Here is a 19,001-nt window from a genome sequence, read left to right on the forward strand (position 1 = left end):
AGGATTTAGTTCATGGTAGCTTGAAAGAGTGAGGAGTTGTTCCCTAGTAATTCACTCCATTGTTGGCTGAGGACCCAAATTTAGATTAGGAAAGCAAATTTTGGGGGCACCTGGCTGACTCAGTCAGTGGAACTTGCCACTGTTGGTCTCAGGGTTGTAAATTCGAGACCCACATTGGGTATAGAGATTACTTAAAAATAAAATTTTAAAAAAAAAAAAGGAAAGAAAATTTTGCTTAACTATAACCCAAGTGTTTTGATCTACAATAGTCTTCTTTTTTCTAATTGGTAAATTGTGGTCAAAACCAGTATAGACTCATTGTGTGGTGTGGTAATGAACTGTGTTGATTTGGTTTTGTCTTCTGGCCTTGTTATACTTCCTGCTGCTTTTGGTTTCTTAAAAAATTAACTGAATAAACTCTGAGCCTCCAACGAAATATTTTGTGTTTATCATTCATCCCTTCTACCATTAAATCATATTTTAGGTAGTTGATTATGAAAGATCGCAAATTATAACAGGAATTCACTCTGAGTACCTAGTCTTATTCCTCACTTCTGATTTTGGAGACAGGAAAAAGATGGTTTATTAGAAGTTCTTTGTATGATACACCTGGTACAGCTCCGTATCCAAAAGGCAGATAGATTGTATTTGTGCCTGAGATGAAGAGGGCACATGTATAGACCTTGGACATATGGGAGATGTCAACTTATACTTGAAAGATCTTTCTTCTCATGTATGATGACTTGCATGGCAACGAAACAGCATATTTCATGGCAACTTTGTTTCTGATTCTGTCGTCTTGAGCACTTAAGATTTGCTATATTTTGAATTTAACATCTCAACAGCTCTTCAGAGTCACGGGGCTGAACTCAGAGCTCAAAATTCAGTTCCAGTGTATCTTCTCAAAAAGCTGTTTAATTTGTTTATTCCCAAGGAGATACTGCTTTGGTTTTCAGAGGGAAAAAAAGGAAAAGAAAGCCTAGCAGATAGCCCCTAATTACACCTCTAGTTGTACAGATACTACTTGAAAGCAAACACTAAAATACTAAGAACAGTAGTGGAAATCCAGTGTGATGTTTATAACTCCCCTCATACAATAGTCCCAGTTATCAGCACCACTGTTTTGTTTTGTTTTGTCTATTGCCGGCCATTTAACCACGATGTACATACTTGGACTTGGAAATTTCAATTAATAATTTTAGACTTCTGCATCACTCCCATCTTGATAAAAAGTACTTGACTTTCACAAGCCTTAGACCCATGAAGATATTCCAGAAATTGAAGGAATACTAGTTGATTGAATAATTTATTGAACGATTGAGGGAAAATAGTTTATTGTAAAAACAATTTTATGTGAACATTAATTAAGTAGCACCAAAAATTTGTAGTAAGTCACTCAGAGAAGGAAAATACCTTTCAAAAAAAAGTCTCACGGTTTAATTATTACTGTATGTGAAGGTGAAAGCAACTAAGGATTTTATTAAAAATGTATGGGAAAGTACTTAATAAAATAATGATAGATGTGGCAGTATTGATTTGGACTCTTTTTCTATTTCAGGGTCTGAATATAATCTTTCATGTAGCCTTGGCTCTCCTAAAGGTAAGTCTGTTTTTATCTTTAAATTGGGAAATATTCAAATTAGCTTTTGACTCATTCTAGATTCTTGAACACAGAAAAAGACTTCTGTGAGCAACTCTGATTCTTCTCCCATCCTTTGTTGTTGTTGTGTCTTTAGAGTTTGTTTCTTTACTTTTCTTACAGTCAATTTTGCTATCATAGCACTCCTTCCAGTAATACAAAGTTGTTTTCATTCATACGAGTTGGATGATGTAAGAGAAAAAGTTAAAACCTGTTTTCTGTCAAAATGATACCAGCCTTTTTCTTAAAATACTTCTTACCACAGTAACATCCCCGGAGGTACCTAAACATAGAATTGAATTATTAGAAAGCTTTTGTAATATACTGACTAAAAAAGAAACTGCTGCATTTCCATTTGCACTTCTTTGAGAGCTAGAAATTTACAAGACACTTTAGAATTCAATTATAATTACCTTGTTGAGTTTTATATCAACGTATCAATGGAGCTTTAACAGCGTGGTGATAGCAAGATGTTTCCTGCGAAGTTGGTGGAAGTAACCCAGTCAGTCAGCTTTTGTCCTTCAGTCAGAGATGACATTCTGTTACTGAAGGCGATAATAGCCTTATTTATTTAAAAAAAAAAAAAAAGCAGGCCCTCCCTTTTCCAGTAAAACATAGTTGTTAAAATTGCAGACACTCGACTTAGACAGATTTGGTACTAATTTCAGCTCTGGTGTATGACTTTGGACAAATTACTCTAAAGGCCCAGACCCTGAGTTTTGAAATAATAATAGAAACTAATTTATGGGATTATTGTAAGAATTCAGTATGATACATACATAATACTTAACATACTGTGTAGAAACTTTTACTGCCTAATAGATGTTGGCTATCATCATTGTGACTACTGTTGTATTCACAAGGTAACTCACTTTCTGGATTCCCCATCATTCTTCCAAAATTCCCAAAAGATAATGACTTGATGTCTTCGGAGTGCCGCTTGGTATTTTGGGAGGGTTTCTGTATGTACATACCCTGATCCAAAACCAAGACATGACATACTTGGGTCCTATGTACATCAGGAAGTAGGGGGTACGCAGCACTTCTAATTCTGTTAAACATTTGTGTTTTGTGACGTTCATAAATTGTACTTTAAATTGTTCATTAAGTCATTTGGAGTTTAGATATGAACAATTCTTATACCAAAGTTATTTTGGAAGTTAGGAAGATATTTAAAATAGTTTCATTAAAATAATAAAAACATATATGCATGTATCTTTTAGTGGAGTCATGGGCCTCTACCTCCAATTTTTTTTTTCGTTAGGACAAATCAAAACCAAAAACTTTCTAAGATGCTTTTTGGTATAGGGCTGGGATAAGACTTTTAGAATGCCTAAGTAGTGACAGCATTACATAATTCAGACTAAAAACAATAGTCATAAAGTAAGTGTAAGGAGGAATTCCAACAAAGTTCTGATGAAGTTATGCTTTTTCCTATCCTGTCTAATTGGTTTTTTAGCCTCGGATATGATCCTTCCCACAATGCCCTTCCTCATTGTTTTGGTGACTTTTCTTTACTGGTGCTCTCGCACACTGAGTCTGTCTTTGGGGTAACCCAGGATTTCCTGTCTGGATATTGGAACTGTACGCTGTGTCAGCCTGATACTGTATCCGTCTGGTAAATTATCTTCCTGAATGACAGATTTTTTTGGTTTGATTGCATTATTTTTATTTATTTTCATTCATGTTAACCCAGATATGGTCTGTGCAGAGGACATTCTCTGGCCACTGGGCAGAAAGACTTTTGAATCTTCTCTAGAAATACATAGATCCTCACGTGGTATCTTGCAGAATTTGCCTAGTTAGAGACGTTGAAAGGAGGCTTTCTCACTACTAGTGGGATATTTCTGTCTCTTCCTTGTATGAATCCTGGAGCTGACCCCACTAGAGGTAGTTTATATAGGCTGAATTGAAGTGTACCAAATTGATCTGATTGCCCCCACCCGGAAAAAGAATATCCCAAACGTGACAGTAACTAGCATTTAGCTTCTCATCTAATAAGCCATATAAAGGAATGTATATTTGTTTACATAAAAATAACAAACTTGGGGATAGTTCAGAGTGCTTCTGAAGCCAGCATAAGTTATCCATTAGCATACATTAAATGTCCAGGTGTCACTTGTAAGACAATTGTGAATTTTGTTAACCAGAGAAAACTATTTGATTCTCTCCCGCAGTTGATAATTGAGGGAGCCAAGGCCCCAGGTTGCCCAAAGCCTTCTGGCTTAGTAATGGCAAAGCTGGATTTACTGTATTTTTAGGCAGCACAAATATAGGTGAAGGTCTCTGTTGCTCAGTATAATTTATAGACACCTATTTCTGAGTGGGAGCTACTTTCTTTGGGGTTAGAAATAGTCTGCCAAGGAGCTAGAAAACCATTGAGCTAAAGGAATGGTTCATTATAGTAGGTGGCATCATCAAATCATCCAGGATGTTTGCAGTACCATTCGTTTCCCCCCAATCTAGTTCATTTGTTACGTGAAATATTCAATAGTCACTGCATATAGTACATTATAATAGATTAGAGATGACCAGTCAGATTTAATCTTAGCCACTTCATGTTTCCAGAGAATTTTTGATCAGAATAGGTTCTTTACATTCAAACAATGGTTAAAAGTAAATGATAGGGGTGGGGGCACCTGGGTGGCTTAGTCGGTTAAGTGTCTGTATATGTACATATATATTTTTAATATGAGTTTGAGGATTATAATTAAGATGGGAGAGAAGAGATAAATCCAGAGGAACAGTTTACGAGGATGAACATATATTTATTTTCTTTCAAAAAATGTTCATGAACAAGACTCTTTTTCATTTAATAATATGTTATGACTATCTTCCGTATCACTACAGACATTACAAGTGGTTAATGTACTGGTTAAAAGCATGGATGCTGGAGCCAGACTACTTGAGTTCAAATCCCAACTCCCAGAGTTTATCCTGTAATCTTAGATAAATTACGATGTCCCTATCTTTAAAATGGGGATATTAGTAACACCTATCTCATGGGATTATTAGGGTTTAATGAGTTAATATATGATTGGTGCCTGGAAATTTGTAAGTATGAAAATGCACCCAGGTACAATTATTACATATAATTGTATGTATAAATACAATCAGCTTTTTAAATCACTGATTAGTATCTTACTGTGTGTACCATAATTTTACTTAACCAATTTTGTATTTAATTTTTATGGACATTTGTTTCCAGACTTTTCCAGTTAAACAAACATCCTTAAATTTCCATCTTTGCATATTTATTTAATGATGTCATTTGGATAAACTTTGAGGAATGTAATTGCTGGGTCAGACTATAATCACGTTTGAATTTTTTATGCATATTGCAAAATTGCTTTCTCTTAGTAATATGAGAGTACATTTTCTCCATACTCTTGAAAAAGCAGAATTTCTAAATATGTGCTTTTATGGACAGTGGAAACAAGTTGTAAAAGAAAGCAGCTTAAAAAATAAATTATTATACTAGTTTGTGTCATTGTAAACAAAACTCTTCAGTTTTGAAAAGTCCCGTGTTCTTTCATTTGGGAACATCTACTTGTTTTTTGGGGGGAAGCCATTTAATCATGGCTAAATTTTAGAAGAATGATCCCTAGCTTGGATGGGCTTTTATATTATGTAAAGGTTCTGAAGCATATCTTTGATGATCTTGGCTTTTCAACCTCTCCACTATAGTCTTGTTCCTTACTGTTCTGTTGAAGCTTTTTTTTTTTTTTTTTGAGGTGGGCAGGGAAGAGCAGAGGGAGAGAGAGAAAATGTTAAGTAGGCTCCACGCCCAGCGCAGAGCCAACATGAGGCTCGGTCTCATGACCCTGAGATCATGACCTGGGCCAAAATCAAGAGGCAGACACCTAACTGACTGAGCCACCCAGGAGCCCCATACTGAAGCTTTTTTAATGAAGTCGCTAACAACATCAGTGGACGTGGGTTCCATTTTTATCTTACTTGATTTCTCAACAGTTATCCAAACAGCATAAAGACATAACACTTCCCTTGTTCTGAAACGTTCTGTCTTGGTTTCTGTCTTATTTTTTATCTCCTTCTCATCTTCTCATTTTTTTTTGCTTACTTCTTTTTTCTCCTAGTCATTAACTTGGAGTTCCACAGAGCTCCAGCCTCTGGGAACTCACTCGATGCTTCTTCTTTGCTGATCTTGTTCATTCCCCTGCTTTCCTCTATAACTGTTCACTCTCATCTTTATATTTAGCCCAGATCCAAATATTTGGCTATGGACTTACATGTCTGCTTGGACATTTCAGAGGCACATCAAATCCAAAAGCCAAAGCTGAACTGATACACCTGCCCAGACCTTTGCCTCCTCCAGTAACCTTCACCTCAGTGAAGGCACTACCCAGCTACTCACAGAAGAAACCTGGAAGTTATCCTTAATGCTTTTCTTTTCTTCATCCCCAACATCTACTGAGTCATCAACTCCTGTTGATTCTACTTCTTAAGAATTTTTAGAATCCTCCCACTTTGGTAGTTAGGCTACCATACCCTTTAACCTGGACTGTTGCAGTGACCTCTTTCAGTAATAAGTATTGAACACCTACCAAGTGCTAGGCACTCTTCTAGGCACTGGAGAAAAAGCATTGCTAAGGAAAGACCCTGCATTCTTGGAGCTTGTGTTCCGATGAAGGAAAGATAGTACTTAAACAAACGTAGTTATGTTAGCACATGCTGAGATTTATGAAGGAGAATTATGTTGATGCAGAGTGAAGGGAGCTCCCTTCTTTCAGTTGTCAATGAAAGTGCTGTAAGGGATGGTATTTGAACTGAAATTGGAATGAAAGGAAGTAGCTAGCATGCCAAAATCTGGGGAATGAGGCTTCTAGGCAGAAGAAGCAAGTATGAAGGCATTAAAGAAGATTTTTATATGCTTAACAAAGTGAAAGAAAGTCTGTGTCTGAAGTGTGGTAAGTAAGAGAAAATGGCGGCTTAGATTTGGGTGTTAGCAGTGGAGCTGAGAGAAATGGATGTCTACTCTTCCTTCAGCTGCTCATGACTACTTTCTTGGGGGTTTTTATCATGAATGGATGTTGTACTTTGTCAAATGTTTTCTCTGCATCTATTGAAATAATCATATAGATCTTATCTTTTCTCTTATTGGTGTGATGTATCATGTTGATTGGTTTGTGAATATTGAACCCCCCTGGCAACCCAGGAATAAATCCACTTGATCGTGGTGAATGATTTTTTTAAATGTATTGTTGATTTCAGTTTGCTAGTATTTTGTTGAAAATTTTTGTATATATTCATCAGGGATATTGGCCTGTGGTTCTCTTTTCTGGTGTGTTTATCTGGTTTTGATATCAGGTTAGTGCTAGCCTCGTAGAATGAATTTGGAAGTTTTCCTTCCTTTTCTATTTTTTGGAATAGTTTAAGAAGAATAGGTATTAATTCTTCATTAAATGTTTGATAAAATTTGCCTGTAAAGCCACCTGGTCCTAGACTTTTGCTTGTTGGAAGTTTTCTGATTACTGACTCAATTTCTTTGCTGGTTATCGGGGTGTTCAAATTTTCTGTTTCTTCCTGTTTCAGTGTTTGTAGGTATGTGTTTCTAGGAATTGATCCATTTCTTCTAGGTTTTCCAATTTTTGGCATATCGTTTTTCAGAATATTCTCTTATAATTGTTTATATTTCTGTGGTATTGGTTGTTATTTCTCCTCTCTCATTTGTGATTTTATTTATTTGGATCCTTCCTCTTTTCTGTTTGATAAGTCTGGCTAGAGGTTTATCAATTTTATTAATTTTTTTCAGAGAACCAGCTCCTGATTTCATTTGGTATTTTCTGTTGGTTTTTTTAGTATCTATATCATTTATTTCTGCGATGTTATTATTTCCTACCTTCTGGTTTTAGGCTTCGTTTGTTCTTTCTCTAGCTCCTTTAAGGTGTAAGGTTAGATTGTTTATTTGAGATTTTTCCTGCTTCTTGAGATAGGCCTATATGGCTATATACTACCCTCTTATGACCAATTTTGCTGCATCCCAGAGGTTTTGGACTGTTTTCATTTTGTTTCCATGTATTTTTAAATTTATTCTTTGATTTCCTGGTTGACCCATTCATTGTTTAGTAGTAGCATGTTATTTAACCTTCATATGTTTGTGGTCTTTCCAGGTTTTTTCTTCTGGTTGGCTTTTAGATTCATAACATTGTGTTCAGAAAAGGTGCATGGTATGACTTCAGTCTTTTTGTATTTGTTGAGGCCTGTTTTGTGACCTAATATGTGATCTCTTCTAGAGAATGTGCCATGTGCACCTGAAAAGAATGTCTATTCTGCTCTTTCAGTATGGAATGTTCTGAATATATGTTAAATCCATCTGGTCCAGTGTGTCATTCCAAGTCATTGTTTCCTTGTTTATTTTCTGTTGAGATGATTTGTCCATTGATGTAACTGGGATGTTAAAGGCCCCTTCTATTATTGTATTATTATCCACTAGTTCCTTTTATTTGTTATTAACTGTTTTATATATTTGGGTGCTGCCGTTTTGGGTACATAAATATTTACAATTGTTACATCTTTTTGTTGAATTGTTACCTTTATCATTATATAGTAACCTTCTTTGTCTCTTGTTACAGTCTTTGTTTTAAAATCTAGTTTGGTTGGGGCGCCTGGGTGGCTCAGTTGTTAAGCGTCTGCCTTCGGCTCAGGGCGTGATCCCAGAGTCCTGGGATCGAGCCCCACATCAGGCTCCTCCACTGGAAGCCTGCTTCTTCCTCTCCCACTCCCCCTGCTTGTGTTCCCTCTCTCTGTGTGTCAAATAAATAAGTAAAATCTTTTTAAAAAAAATAAATAAAATCTAGTTTGGGTGATGTAAGTGTTGCTACTCTGGCCTTCTTTTGACATCCTTTTTTTGTGAATTTGTTGACTGACTTTTTTACAGAAATACTCATTTTTACTGCTTTTGTGTTTCCTGCCTTTGTACTGTCACTTTAGATTTCTCCTTTCCACTCAAAGTGTCCCTTTTAATATTGCTTGTAGAGCTGATTTAGTGGTCATGGATTCCTTCAGTTTTTGTTTGCCTAGGAACTCTTTATTTCTCCTTCTGTTTTGAGTCCTAGCCTTACTGGATAGCCTATTCTTGGCTGCACATTTTTCCCATTCAGCAGTTTGCATATGTCATGCCATTCCCTTCTGGCTTGCAGAGTTCCTGTTGAAAAACCTACAGCTAGCCTTATGGGTTTTCCCTTGTAAGTTAATGACTTCTTTTGTCTTGCTGCTTTTAAAAGTTTTTCTTTATCACTATATATTGCAAATTTAATTTCAGAATGTTTGGTGTGGGTTGGCTTTTGTAGATTTTGTTGGGGGTTCTCTGTGCCTCCTGGATCTGGATGTCTGTTTCCTTCCCAGATTAAGGAAGTTTTCAGCTATTATTTCTTCAAATAAATTTTCTGCCCCCTTTTCTCTCTTCTTGTTCTGGGACTTCTGTAATATGAATTTTATTACGTTTGATGTTGTCACGGAGTTCTCTAAGTTTATTCTCGTTTTGCCTAATTCTTGTCTCTCTTTTTTGTTCAGCTTGATTACTTTCCATTACTCTTTTAGGTTATTGATTCATTTGTCTGCTTCTTTCAGCCTGCTGTTCATTCCGTCAAGCGTGTTTCTCATTTAGCTTATTGTGTCTTTTATCTCTGCTATGTTATTCCTTATCTCTGTGTTAAGGGTCTCTCATGTCTTCCACTCTTTTCTCAATCCCAGGGACTATATCCTTATGATCGTTGTTTTGAATTCTCTATCAGGCATGTTACTTATATCTGTTTCTCTTAGATCTCTGGTTGTGGCCTTGGCCTACGGGATAAATTTCTCTTCCTTCCTTTTGCGTGCCTCTGTGTCTGTTTCTGTGTTAAGAAAGTCAGCTATGTCTTCTGCTCTTGAAAGTAGTAACTGTATGAAGATGAGGTCCTGGAGTGCCCTGCAGTGCAGTGTCCTCTGTCACCAGAACCTGGCACTTCAGAATCTGGAGTATCCTATGTGTGTTGCTTACACCCTGCTGTTGTGTCTGAGTCACTTTTGCTTTCAGTGCAGACAACTTCCCGTTCTAAGCTGTGCCTTTCTCTGTAGTGTTACTGGGACCCAGGCAGGCCAGTTCTGAGGAGATGTGCCCTCTGGGGAACTTAGGAGCAGGCCAGCAGTGTTAGCAAAATTTACACTGGGCCACTAGTTCTATGCTGGATCCCCAGAAGTGTTGTGGCCACTAGGGGCTGCATGCAGGGGTGGCCAGGGGCACAAGGCTGTGCGTGGTGTGCAATGATGGCTGGGCACAGCTGGTTCAGTGCACGAAGGTGGCTGGGGTTGCACTGCTGGGTGTGATGCAGGACAGCAGCTGGGGGGACTCAGCTAGGTGCATCACACAACAGTGACTGGGGACACAAGGCTGGCACCACAGTGGATGTGCACCCAGCAACTGGGCAGGACACATGTGTGGCTTTAACAAAATTTGCTCTGAGCCTAGGGCTGAGGCTAGCAGGCTTGGAGTGGTGAGTCCTCAGGAGAACTTGTGGGCATGGCACACTGCTGGGGGGGTTGGTAGCAAGCGTCTGTGCAGCTCTACTTCCCACAGGTGGCTCTGTGTTTATGCTGGGGAGCAGGGGAAAAATGGCATCTGCCAGCTCCCTCGTTTTCAGAGAAGTCCTCCAACATGCCCTGAGGTCAGTGTGAACAGATCTGTCTCCTGTTTGCCCCCAGCATCGTATAAACTGCCACTTTTATGTTGCCTTTCTGTACAGGCTGCTGTTTCTTTAAGGGTGGCAGCCCTGCTGTCACTCACCCTCTCAGCTCACCCAGTGCCCAATCAGCTGACTTTTAAAGCTCCAAGTCCCACTGGTTTTAAAAACTCACAGAATTTAGCCCCCCTGGTTTCTAAAGCCAAACATTATGGGGATTGGTCTTCCTGGGGTGAGCTCCCTGGTGTGAGGGCCTGTTTGTTTCTCTGCTCTCTCGGCAGGCACAGCTCCCTTCCTCTTGCAAGCAGCCTCCTTCCACCTTTCTGACCTTTCTAACCTTTCAGATGCAGTTTTTTCTCCATATTTAGTTGTGGAGTTTGTTCTGCCAGTCTTTGTCTCACTCTCCGGTTTATTGACTTGGATGTGAGTGAGGTCTAGTTGAAAATGTGGGATGGGGTGAGCTCAGGGTCGTCCTACTCCTCCCTCTTCCCAACTTCCTGAGATTTCTTCATCTAAGGTATTATAGTTTTAGCTATTACATTCAGGTCTGTGGTCCACTTTGAATTTATTTTGTATCTGAAGTAAGACGGTGTGTTATGGACGGGATGGTCATCCTCCCCCTGCCCGTCCAAAATTCTTGTGTCGAAATCTTAACCCCTAGTGCCTCAGACTGCCTGTATTTGGAAATAGGGTTTTTAAAGAAGTAATGAGGTTAGAACAAGATCTTTAGTATGGGCCCTCATCCAGTAGGACTGGTGTCCTACAGGTCAAGGAAAGAGGCCTCCGAGGAAACCAACAGTGCTGAGACATTGGACTTCGAGCCTCCAGAATTGTGAGAAAAAATTGATTTCTGCTATTTAAGGCACTGTGTCTATGGTTCTTTGTCATGGCGCCCCTAACAAGCTAATACGGTAGAAGTACGGCTTCATTGTTTAGCATGTGGACATCTAGTTGTGCTGTAACATTTGTTGAGAAGACTGTTCTGTCCCCATTGAATTATCTTGGTATCATTGTCAAAAATTAGTTGACTCTCACACATGGTTTTATTTGTAGACTCTCTGTTCTATTGGTTTTTATCTATCCTTATGCCGATACCACGCTGTCTTGATTACCATAGTTTTACAGTAAGTTTTGAGATAGGAAGTGTGAGTCCTCCAGCTTTGTTCTCCTTCTTCAAGATTGTTTGGCTGTTGTGGGTCCTTGCATTTCCACATGAATTTTATAATCAGTTTGTCAATTTCTGGAAAAAAACAAAAACAAAAACAAACGTGGGAGTTTGGTAGGAATTGCTTTGAATCTTTAGATCAATTGACGAGTAATGCGATCTTAGCAGTATTAAGTCTTCCAGTCTATGAACACAGGGTGTTTTTCCATTTGTTTAGGTTTTCTTTCATTTCTTGAAACAATGTTTTGTAGTTGTCAGCGTACGAAGTCTTGCACTTCTTTAAATATATTTCTAAGCATTCTGTTTGATGCTATTGTAAATGGAATTATTTTCTGAATTCTATTTTAGATTCTTCATTACTATTATCTAAAATTCTGGTGGTTTTTCTATACTGATCTTGTATCCTCAGACCTTGCTGAAGTCATTTTCATCTCTCATGTGTATGTCTGTGCGTATTTCTTAGGTATTGCTGTATATAAGATCATATCATCTGTTAAGTAGGGCTGGTTTTACTTCTTTTCCAATCTGGATGCCTTTTATTTCTTTTTCTTGCCTAACTGCAAGAACAATTTCCCTTCCCTTTCTGCTGGCATTGGGAAGAAGGGTCAATTCTTGGTCCAGCAGCTCTCCCTGAAGGACCTTACAGGGTTAAAGAACAAGGAGTGAAGAGCAAAACACCTTGAAAATGGAAGATGGGTTTCTGTTCTCCCTAGTCTTTGATTCACCAACTTGGATTAAAGGTTCTTGTTTCCGTGCTTGAAGATGGTGACGTAAGGATGGGCTGACTTTGGGACTGTTGTTTCTGTGGCTGCCATTCAGGTTACAAAATCAGAAGTCTAAGGGCCTGGAAAAAAATGGAGCAACTGTAAACCTTCTTTTGGATTTGCAGTGATTTTTGCACATTCAGTTTTTTAATTTCCATGAAGGAATGCCTGTTGTCCTGTTGGTGGCAGTAAAACACTACTGCTGTGGAAATAGACGCTAAGCGTCTAGGGCTTCCAAGTCTTCCCTTCCCATTGGCATTCCTTTATCCTGGTTTCTTCCCCTTCCAACGTAATTTGTTGTTAGAATGTTTAGTCCCTTTTTCACTTTTCTCTAGTGTATCCTCAGCTTGATGATAGGGGTTTTAGGGTGCTATCTAATAAATGCTAAAACAACCAACACAATTGGGGGTGCGAGATAATCGAGGAATTTTATTTTTTTAAATTCTATTTTTTTTAAAGATTTTATTTATTTGACAGAGAGAGAGAACACAAGCAGGGGGAACGGCAGGCACAGGGAGAGGGAGAAGCAAGTTCCCCACTGAGCAAGGAGCCCGATGTGGGTCTCCATTGCAGGACCCTGGGATCATGACCTGAGTCGAATGCAGCTGCCCAACTGACTGAGCCACCCAGGCACCCCAAGATACTCAAGGAATTTTAAAGTTCCAGAAATAATGCATTTTATGGTTAGGGATCCAAATCAGAAAAAAAAAAAAGTATATCATCACAGTACAGTGCATGTATTATATAACACCTTAAATTTGTGAAAGTAATTCTCATTATTTATTTCTCATGAGACAATCCAAAATGCCAGGGAAGAAGGATAGTTGACTAATCATGCCATGTCTGCATTGTTGGTAATTCATTAGGACTTAACGAACGAAATATGAGGTCACTTCACAGAGATAAAAACAAAAGACTCCAGTGTCCCCCTTGTCCTATTTCTGTGAGAAAACTAAGTAATTTTAGCACAAACACATTCAAGCTTTTCTCTCTTTCACTTAAAAGTTTCTCTTCATTTGTGTCCTCCTCTGCTGGGCTCCTGTCTTTAATGAAGGTAGGCTCTGCCTTCATTTCAAGGTTATTTCCCACCTTGGTCCTTGATCCCAGCTTTCTTGCCTCCCTTTGGAGAAGCCTGTGATGGTTGGTTCGTTCACTTGGCCTACAGACATTCAGGTACTCGCTGAATGCCTGTTATCAGCAGGTCATGGGTCAGGTGTGACAGCTTGCAGAGGTGACAGTCTGGGTCCTCCAGCTGTTTGAGTCTGAGGGAGGAAGCAAGCAAGTAGACAGTTACAATTCAGTGTGATTGCTCCCGAATTTTTAAAGGAGTCTTCAGATGCTAAAAGGCTGGATGCCATATCCATTCTGGGAGAACCAGGAAAGATCATTCCCGAGGTGGCAACTTACCCTAGAAGAGGGCATTACAGGCCGAGTGAATAGCGTGCAGAAGAGGCATGAGGAGGAATGGCCGAGGCAAGTCCTTTGCTATGCTCCATTTGAGGCTGGTGTATGGAGAGAGGTTCTGTTAAGGGGCTTTAATTACATTTTTGCCACCAATTTACTATGGGATTTTCATCAAATCATCTAACCTTTTAACCCTTAATGTCTTCACTTATGAAATAAGGGGACAGGAAAATATGGTTTCTAAGGCTCTAAATTTGTCTTGTTGACGGTCAGTCTATGCCGTGTATGTGTGTATTTATGTGTGTATATGTACGTATGTATGTATACACACTGTATATGCTACATACAGCCACCTCGGTCCTTTATGAGTAGATAATAATCATCTTATAATTAGCACAATTATTATTTGAATGCTTGAGTCAAGTTTATTTTTGTGTCTCTTACAAAAAAGAGTTTGCAGAACAATATAGTAAAATTTGAAGGAAAAGAATATTCAGTCTATTATAGTTCTAAATGAATACCAGCAAGTTGTCTTCAGTCCCACTTAAAAACCCCTTTATCGAGATCCTTGAATCGCAACAACTCATTTGTTCCAAATTAATGAAATATTTGCGTGTGTGTGTGAGGATGTGTGTATCATCTGACAACTATCACCAATAACTGTATAATTGTGTAGCATTTATCATTTGTGATAAACTCTCAAATGCATTTCAAAAATAATTAATAAAATTAATAGCAATACACCTATCATTTGTTGAGCACTTAAAATATGCCTCGTGCTGTGCTAAGCACTTTTTAAATTTTATTTATTTATTTATTTATCTTTTTTTTTTTTTTAAGATTTTATTTATTTATTTGACAGAGATAGAGACAGCCAGGGAGAGAGGGAACACAAGCAGGGGGAGTGGGAGAGGAAGAAGCAGGCTCCTAACAGAGGAGCCTGATATGGGGCTCGATCCCAGAACGCCGGGATCATGCCCTGAGCCGAAGGCAGATGCTTAACCACTAAGCCACCGAGGCGCCCCTGTGCTAAGCACTTTTAAACTAATCTTCATGATCTTTAATGTTTTTCTTTTTTTAAAAATTACGGTAAAATATACATAACAAAAAAGTTACCATTTTAGCTGTTTCTAAGCATATAGTTCAGTGACACCAAGTACATCCATATTGTTGTGCAGTCTTCACTGTCATCCACCTCCAGGGCTTTTTCAGCTTCCCACCTTGTAACTCTGAGCCCACTAAACAATTATATCCCCTTTCTCCCCTCACCCCCAGCCCTTAGCAGCCACCATTACACTTTCTGTCTCTATGAATTTGACTGCTTTAGATACTTCATGTAACTACAATCATACAGTATTTGCCCTTTTGTAACTGGCTTATTCCGCTTAGCATGATGTATGACCTTTAACTTTAAAGATTATATAGAGAAACTAGGATACTTGGTGGTGGGGGGGAGTAAACTGAACAAAACAAAGATGTCATGACAAACAAAATCTTTATATAACACAGGCAAGATTTGGTGATTATAACACAAAGTCCTTTTTTTTTTTAGAGAGAGAGAGAGAGTGTGTGCTAGTGGGGCAGGGGAGGGGCAGAGAGAGAATCCTAAGCAGGCTCCGCATGGAGCCCAACAGGGAGCTTGACATCCCAACCCGGAGATCATGACCTGAGCTAAAATCAAGAGTCCGATGCTTAACCCACTGAGCCACTCAGGTGCCCCTATAACACAAAGTCTTGAATTTCCTCAAAAGCTCTTAAATCAAATCCTCCTAACTTGGAGTAGCCTTTTATCCCAATGCCTTAACAAAAAAGGACAATGCGTGTTTACATGCTTCACAAGTTAATACGGTTGAGTCACTAGTGACTTTATCCAAACATCTGAAAAAACAATTGTCTCTTCAAGAGGGGAAAGGTCTCTTGAATCTTTAAACATCAGTCAGTAAACATAATACTTTGTACCTACTCTGCTCAAGGCATTAACCAAGACCCAGTGATTTGTATCCTCAAGCATCCATAACCTGACAGTTTATAGACAGCTCCCTAATTTATGAACTGGGGGTGTTAGTTAATATCTCCAATTTACAGATAAGGAAACAAAAGCTTTGAGACGGTAAATAACTTGACTAAAGTCATTCAGTTAGGAGAATGACACACCAGACCCCCAACTGGGCCTGTCTTACCATAGAATCCGTGTTCTTAACCACTAAACTGTGGCAGGTGTGTATGTTTTAAAGCCTCCAATTACCCTGTGAAGAAGAGATTATTATTCCTACTCGATACTCAATTCTAGAGCGCTTAGTCGAAATATCATGCTTTTTTATATTGTACCTAGTTGGAGACACTCAAATTGTAGCGAAATCAGCTTGCATTTAAAAAATCCATGTTAACATCATACTATGAATGAAAAGAAAAGTTTTTTTTTATCTAAGTTGTTTGAAGGTTGTATAGGGAAGGAAAAAATTTCATCAGCGTTCTTAGGGTCTCTGGCTAGACCTGAAAATTAAACTGACAAAGACAAATTAACAGGAGAAAAGCATACAATTTCATTTAATATGTTTTACTTGACGTGGGAGCCTTTATAAGGAAACGAAGACCTTAAGAACTGATTAAACTTGAGTGTTTTTATGCAGGGTTTGAGAAGAGTGAACGGTTGTGGAGAAATGTGTAGGATGAAGGGAGTAGGAGCTAAGTGTAACAAACCGGGGGAAATTTCACAAGGCCTGCTTGCTTGGATTCTTAGTATCCCTCTATCTTGGATGCTCCTTTTCTCCAGGTTTAGGGAGGGCAGTTCTCACATGAGGGTATTATGACCTGCTTCAGGGGAGAAAGGCAGGGGAAGGTCAGAGAAACCTTCCTGCTTCTGCTATTTTCTCTCTCAGCTTAAAATATGCCGAGGTGCCATATTTGGGGAGAGTGTGTTCCAAACCCCATCAACTGTATGCTCAAAGATAATTGTCCCAGTTTTAAAATGTCACTGGTTTAACAGGACAGAAGCAGGGCCAGAGCAATTAGGAGCCATTGTTACATCAACAAATAACTGAATTTAGGCTAATGAGAACAAACTCACTATCAAGTGTGATCGTGGAATTAAAATATTCTCTCCTCCTGACTGGCTAGAATAATATTTGATTTCTGAGTTCTGCCTATCCATTTCTTCTTTCATAGCTTCTTCTTTCATAGCCTGTAAGATGTATGAAGTCATCCCTGAATCCTGCTTAAGGCCCTATTGAAACTCTCTTTCACTCTGACCAATCACTATGTATGAGCTGATCATAGGGAGATATTATCAGGAGACTTTTGTCAGAGGATGTCCCTGCCCAATAAGTTTTTATGACCCTTTTTATCTGCAAGAGTTGCTAGTACTGCTTTTCAGCATGAAATAGACTAATTTTGTTCATTAAAGTGCTGACAGGGTTGATGACTCACTGTAGGAATCGATTGATACTATCACAATAATATAACCAGTTGGAGGAAATTCAACTGAAGCCTATAAAAATGTGATAGTTGGTTTATGCAGGTTGAGAAAAGGTTGAGATATGCTTTTACTGAAAATACAATAACCAAAACCCTCGTAGGCTTGGTCTTTTTTTTTTTTTTCTCCTTTGTTGTTTTCTTTTGACTAAGGAAATTTGGTTTTGGCAAAGCCAAGCGAATGTAGAGCAAAATCTTTTATTTGTGGCATATGTAACCTTAATTAACTAGAGTATAAGCTAAGCTGCTGTTAAAAAAGAGAAAGAACCATAAGAAATACAGTGGCTTAACTGAAATAGTTTATTTCGTTCACACATACCATTCCAGAAAGAGGAGTCCTGGTCCAAAAAGGTAGGCAGGTCAGCTAGCTCCATGAGGTCACTCGGGGCCTCAGGCTCCCTATGTTTTTGCACCTCCAGTTCCTAGGATGTTGTCTTCATGTATCTGGTTAAAATTAAATCAATGCCTCATCCAAATTCCAATTCAGAGAAAGAGGGAAATTTTAAGCAAAAGTGGAAGGCAAGCAATTGTCTTTTAAGCAGATTGTAAAGAAGTTGAATATGTTACTTTTGCTGACATTCCATTGATATATGTTTCGTCCATGTCCACACTTAGCACACGGAACTAGGAAATACAGTCTAGCTCAGCAGCCATGTGACCTGTTAAATTCTTAACGTCTATGGAGGAAAGGGGAAATTTTTTAGAGAATAATTAGAAGTATGTCACAGTTTGCTCCTCTGGCCATTCACCATATCTGTGATCACCTTTATTCTTACACATAAATACTATCTCCTTCCCAAGGGAGACATTCAGAAAGCTCATTCAGTGAATTCGTCTGCTCAAAGTCAAGGGATCCGGTATGAAGCACAGTTCTGTGTCCCCGGTCCAGAATGGTTCCTCGAAGTCCCGTGACAAGGTATCCGCTCGTCTCACATCCAGCCACAGAAGTCGTAGGGAAAAGTGTAACTGCAACAGAAGTTCTCCTGTGGAAAGGGGAGAATGGGAAGCATAGCGTCATCACTGGTCTGTTGGACTTTACTGCTCTAGGAGTAGAGGAATGCTCTTGGGTAGCCCATTTGGCTGCCTCCTTGTTCTTATCTCTAGGAGCTATTTCATTATCTATTGTCCTCTGTGGTGACACCTAAAGTTAGTGTTAAGAGAGTAATTATTTAGGAGGGGTGCCTCCGTGGCTCAGTCAGTTAAGCATCTGCCTTCAGCTCAGGTCATGATCCAGGAGCCTCTGCTGCCCACCTCGCCCACGTCTGCCCAGCGTCTCCGTTTCATCCCGGCCACGTGAGTGACTGGCTTCTGTACCTCGTCCTGTGGCTTGTCCCGTATAGTTTAACATCCACTACGACACAGTGTGCAGGCCTCCCACCGCGCCACCCAGAAAAGCCGGGCTCCGCGGGCTGAGCCTTCCCTGTCCTGCTCTCTCCCAGCACATCTTTGGTCATGAGGGAACAATTAGGAAAAACTACCTCCAGGTTATATTTAGAAAGGGGTGAAGGGGAACATGCTTCCTCTAGTAATTCTCATTCAGTTGCACAGGACCGACTGTCCCCACCTACCCCCAGGCCCGCACCACAGGGCAGGCTTCAGGCTCACTGCTAGGGGGGAGTCTGTCACTCTCTGCCCCTTACCCTGCTCTTGCACTCTCTCTTTCTCTCTCAAATAAATCAATAAAATCTTGAAAAAAAAAAAAAAAAAAAAGGAAGAGTAAGTATGAATATGACCTCCTTGGAAACTGTATATTTTTCAAAGCATGCTTTCTATTTGTGGAGATTTGGAAGCCTGAGAGTTGTTTTAGTGATCAAACAAATATAAGCTTTTTTTTAAGCCAGCTTTTGCACTCTTAAGGGAATTGATTAATTAATTAATAT

At 39.1% G+C, this 19,001-nt stretch overlaps 1 protein-coding gene across 3 annotated transcripts in view; it reads left to right on the plus strand.

Annotated features, from left to right (window-relative positions):
- The window catches only part of RABGAP1L (RAB GTPase activating protein 1 like), a 713,371-nt gene that overhangs the window by 514,382 nt on the left and 179,988 nt on the right, over positions 1 to 19,001 (plus strand). For all 3 annotated transcript variants that reach the window (XR_005836374.1, XM_040636233.1, XM_008696595.2), the window contains one exon: positions 1,559 to 1,600. Coding sequence is in view for 2 of the 3 variants with exons in the window: in XM_040636233.1 (XP_040492167.1) it covers positions 1,559 to 1,600 (42 nt within the window). In the remaining variant the exon portion in view is untranslated. The remainder of the gene's footprint in view (positions 1 to 1,558; positions 1,601 to 19,001) is intronic.

Source organism: Ursus maritimus, unplaced genomic scaffold (assembly GCF_017311325.1).
Source record: "Ursus maritimus isolate PB19 unplaced genomic scaffold, ASM1731132v1 scaffold_2, whole genome shotgun sequence".
Classification (NCBI taxonomy): domain Eukaryota; kingdom Metazoa; phylum Chordata; class Mammalia; order Carnivora; family Ursidae; genus Ursus; species Ursus maritimus.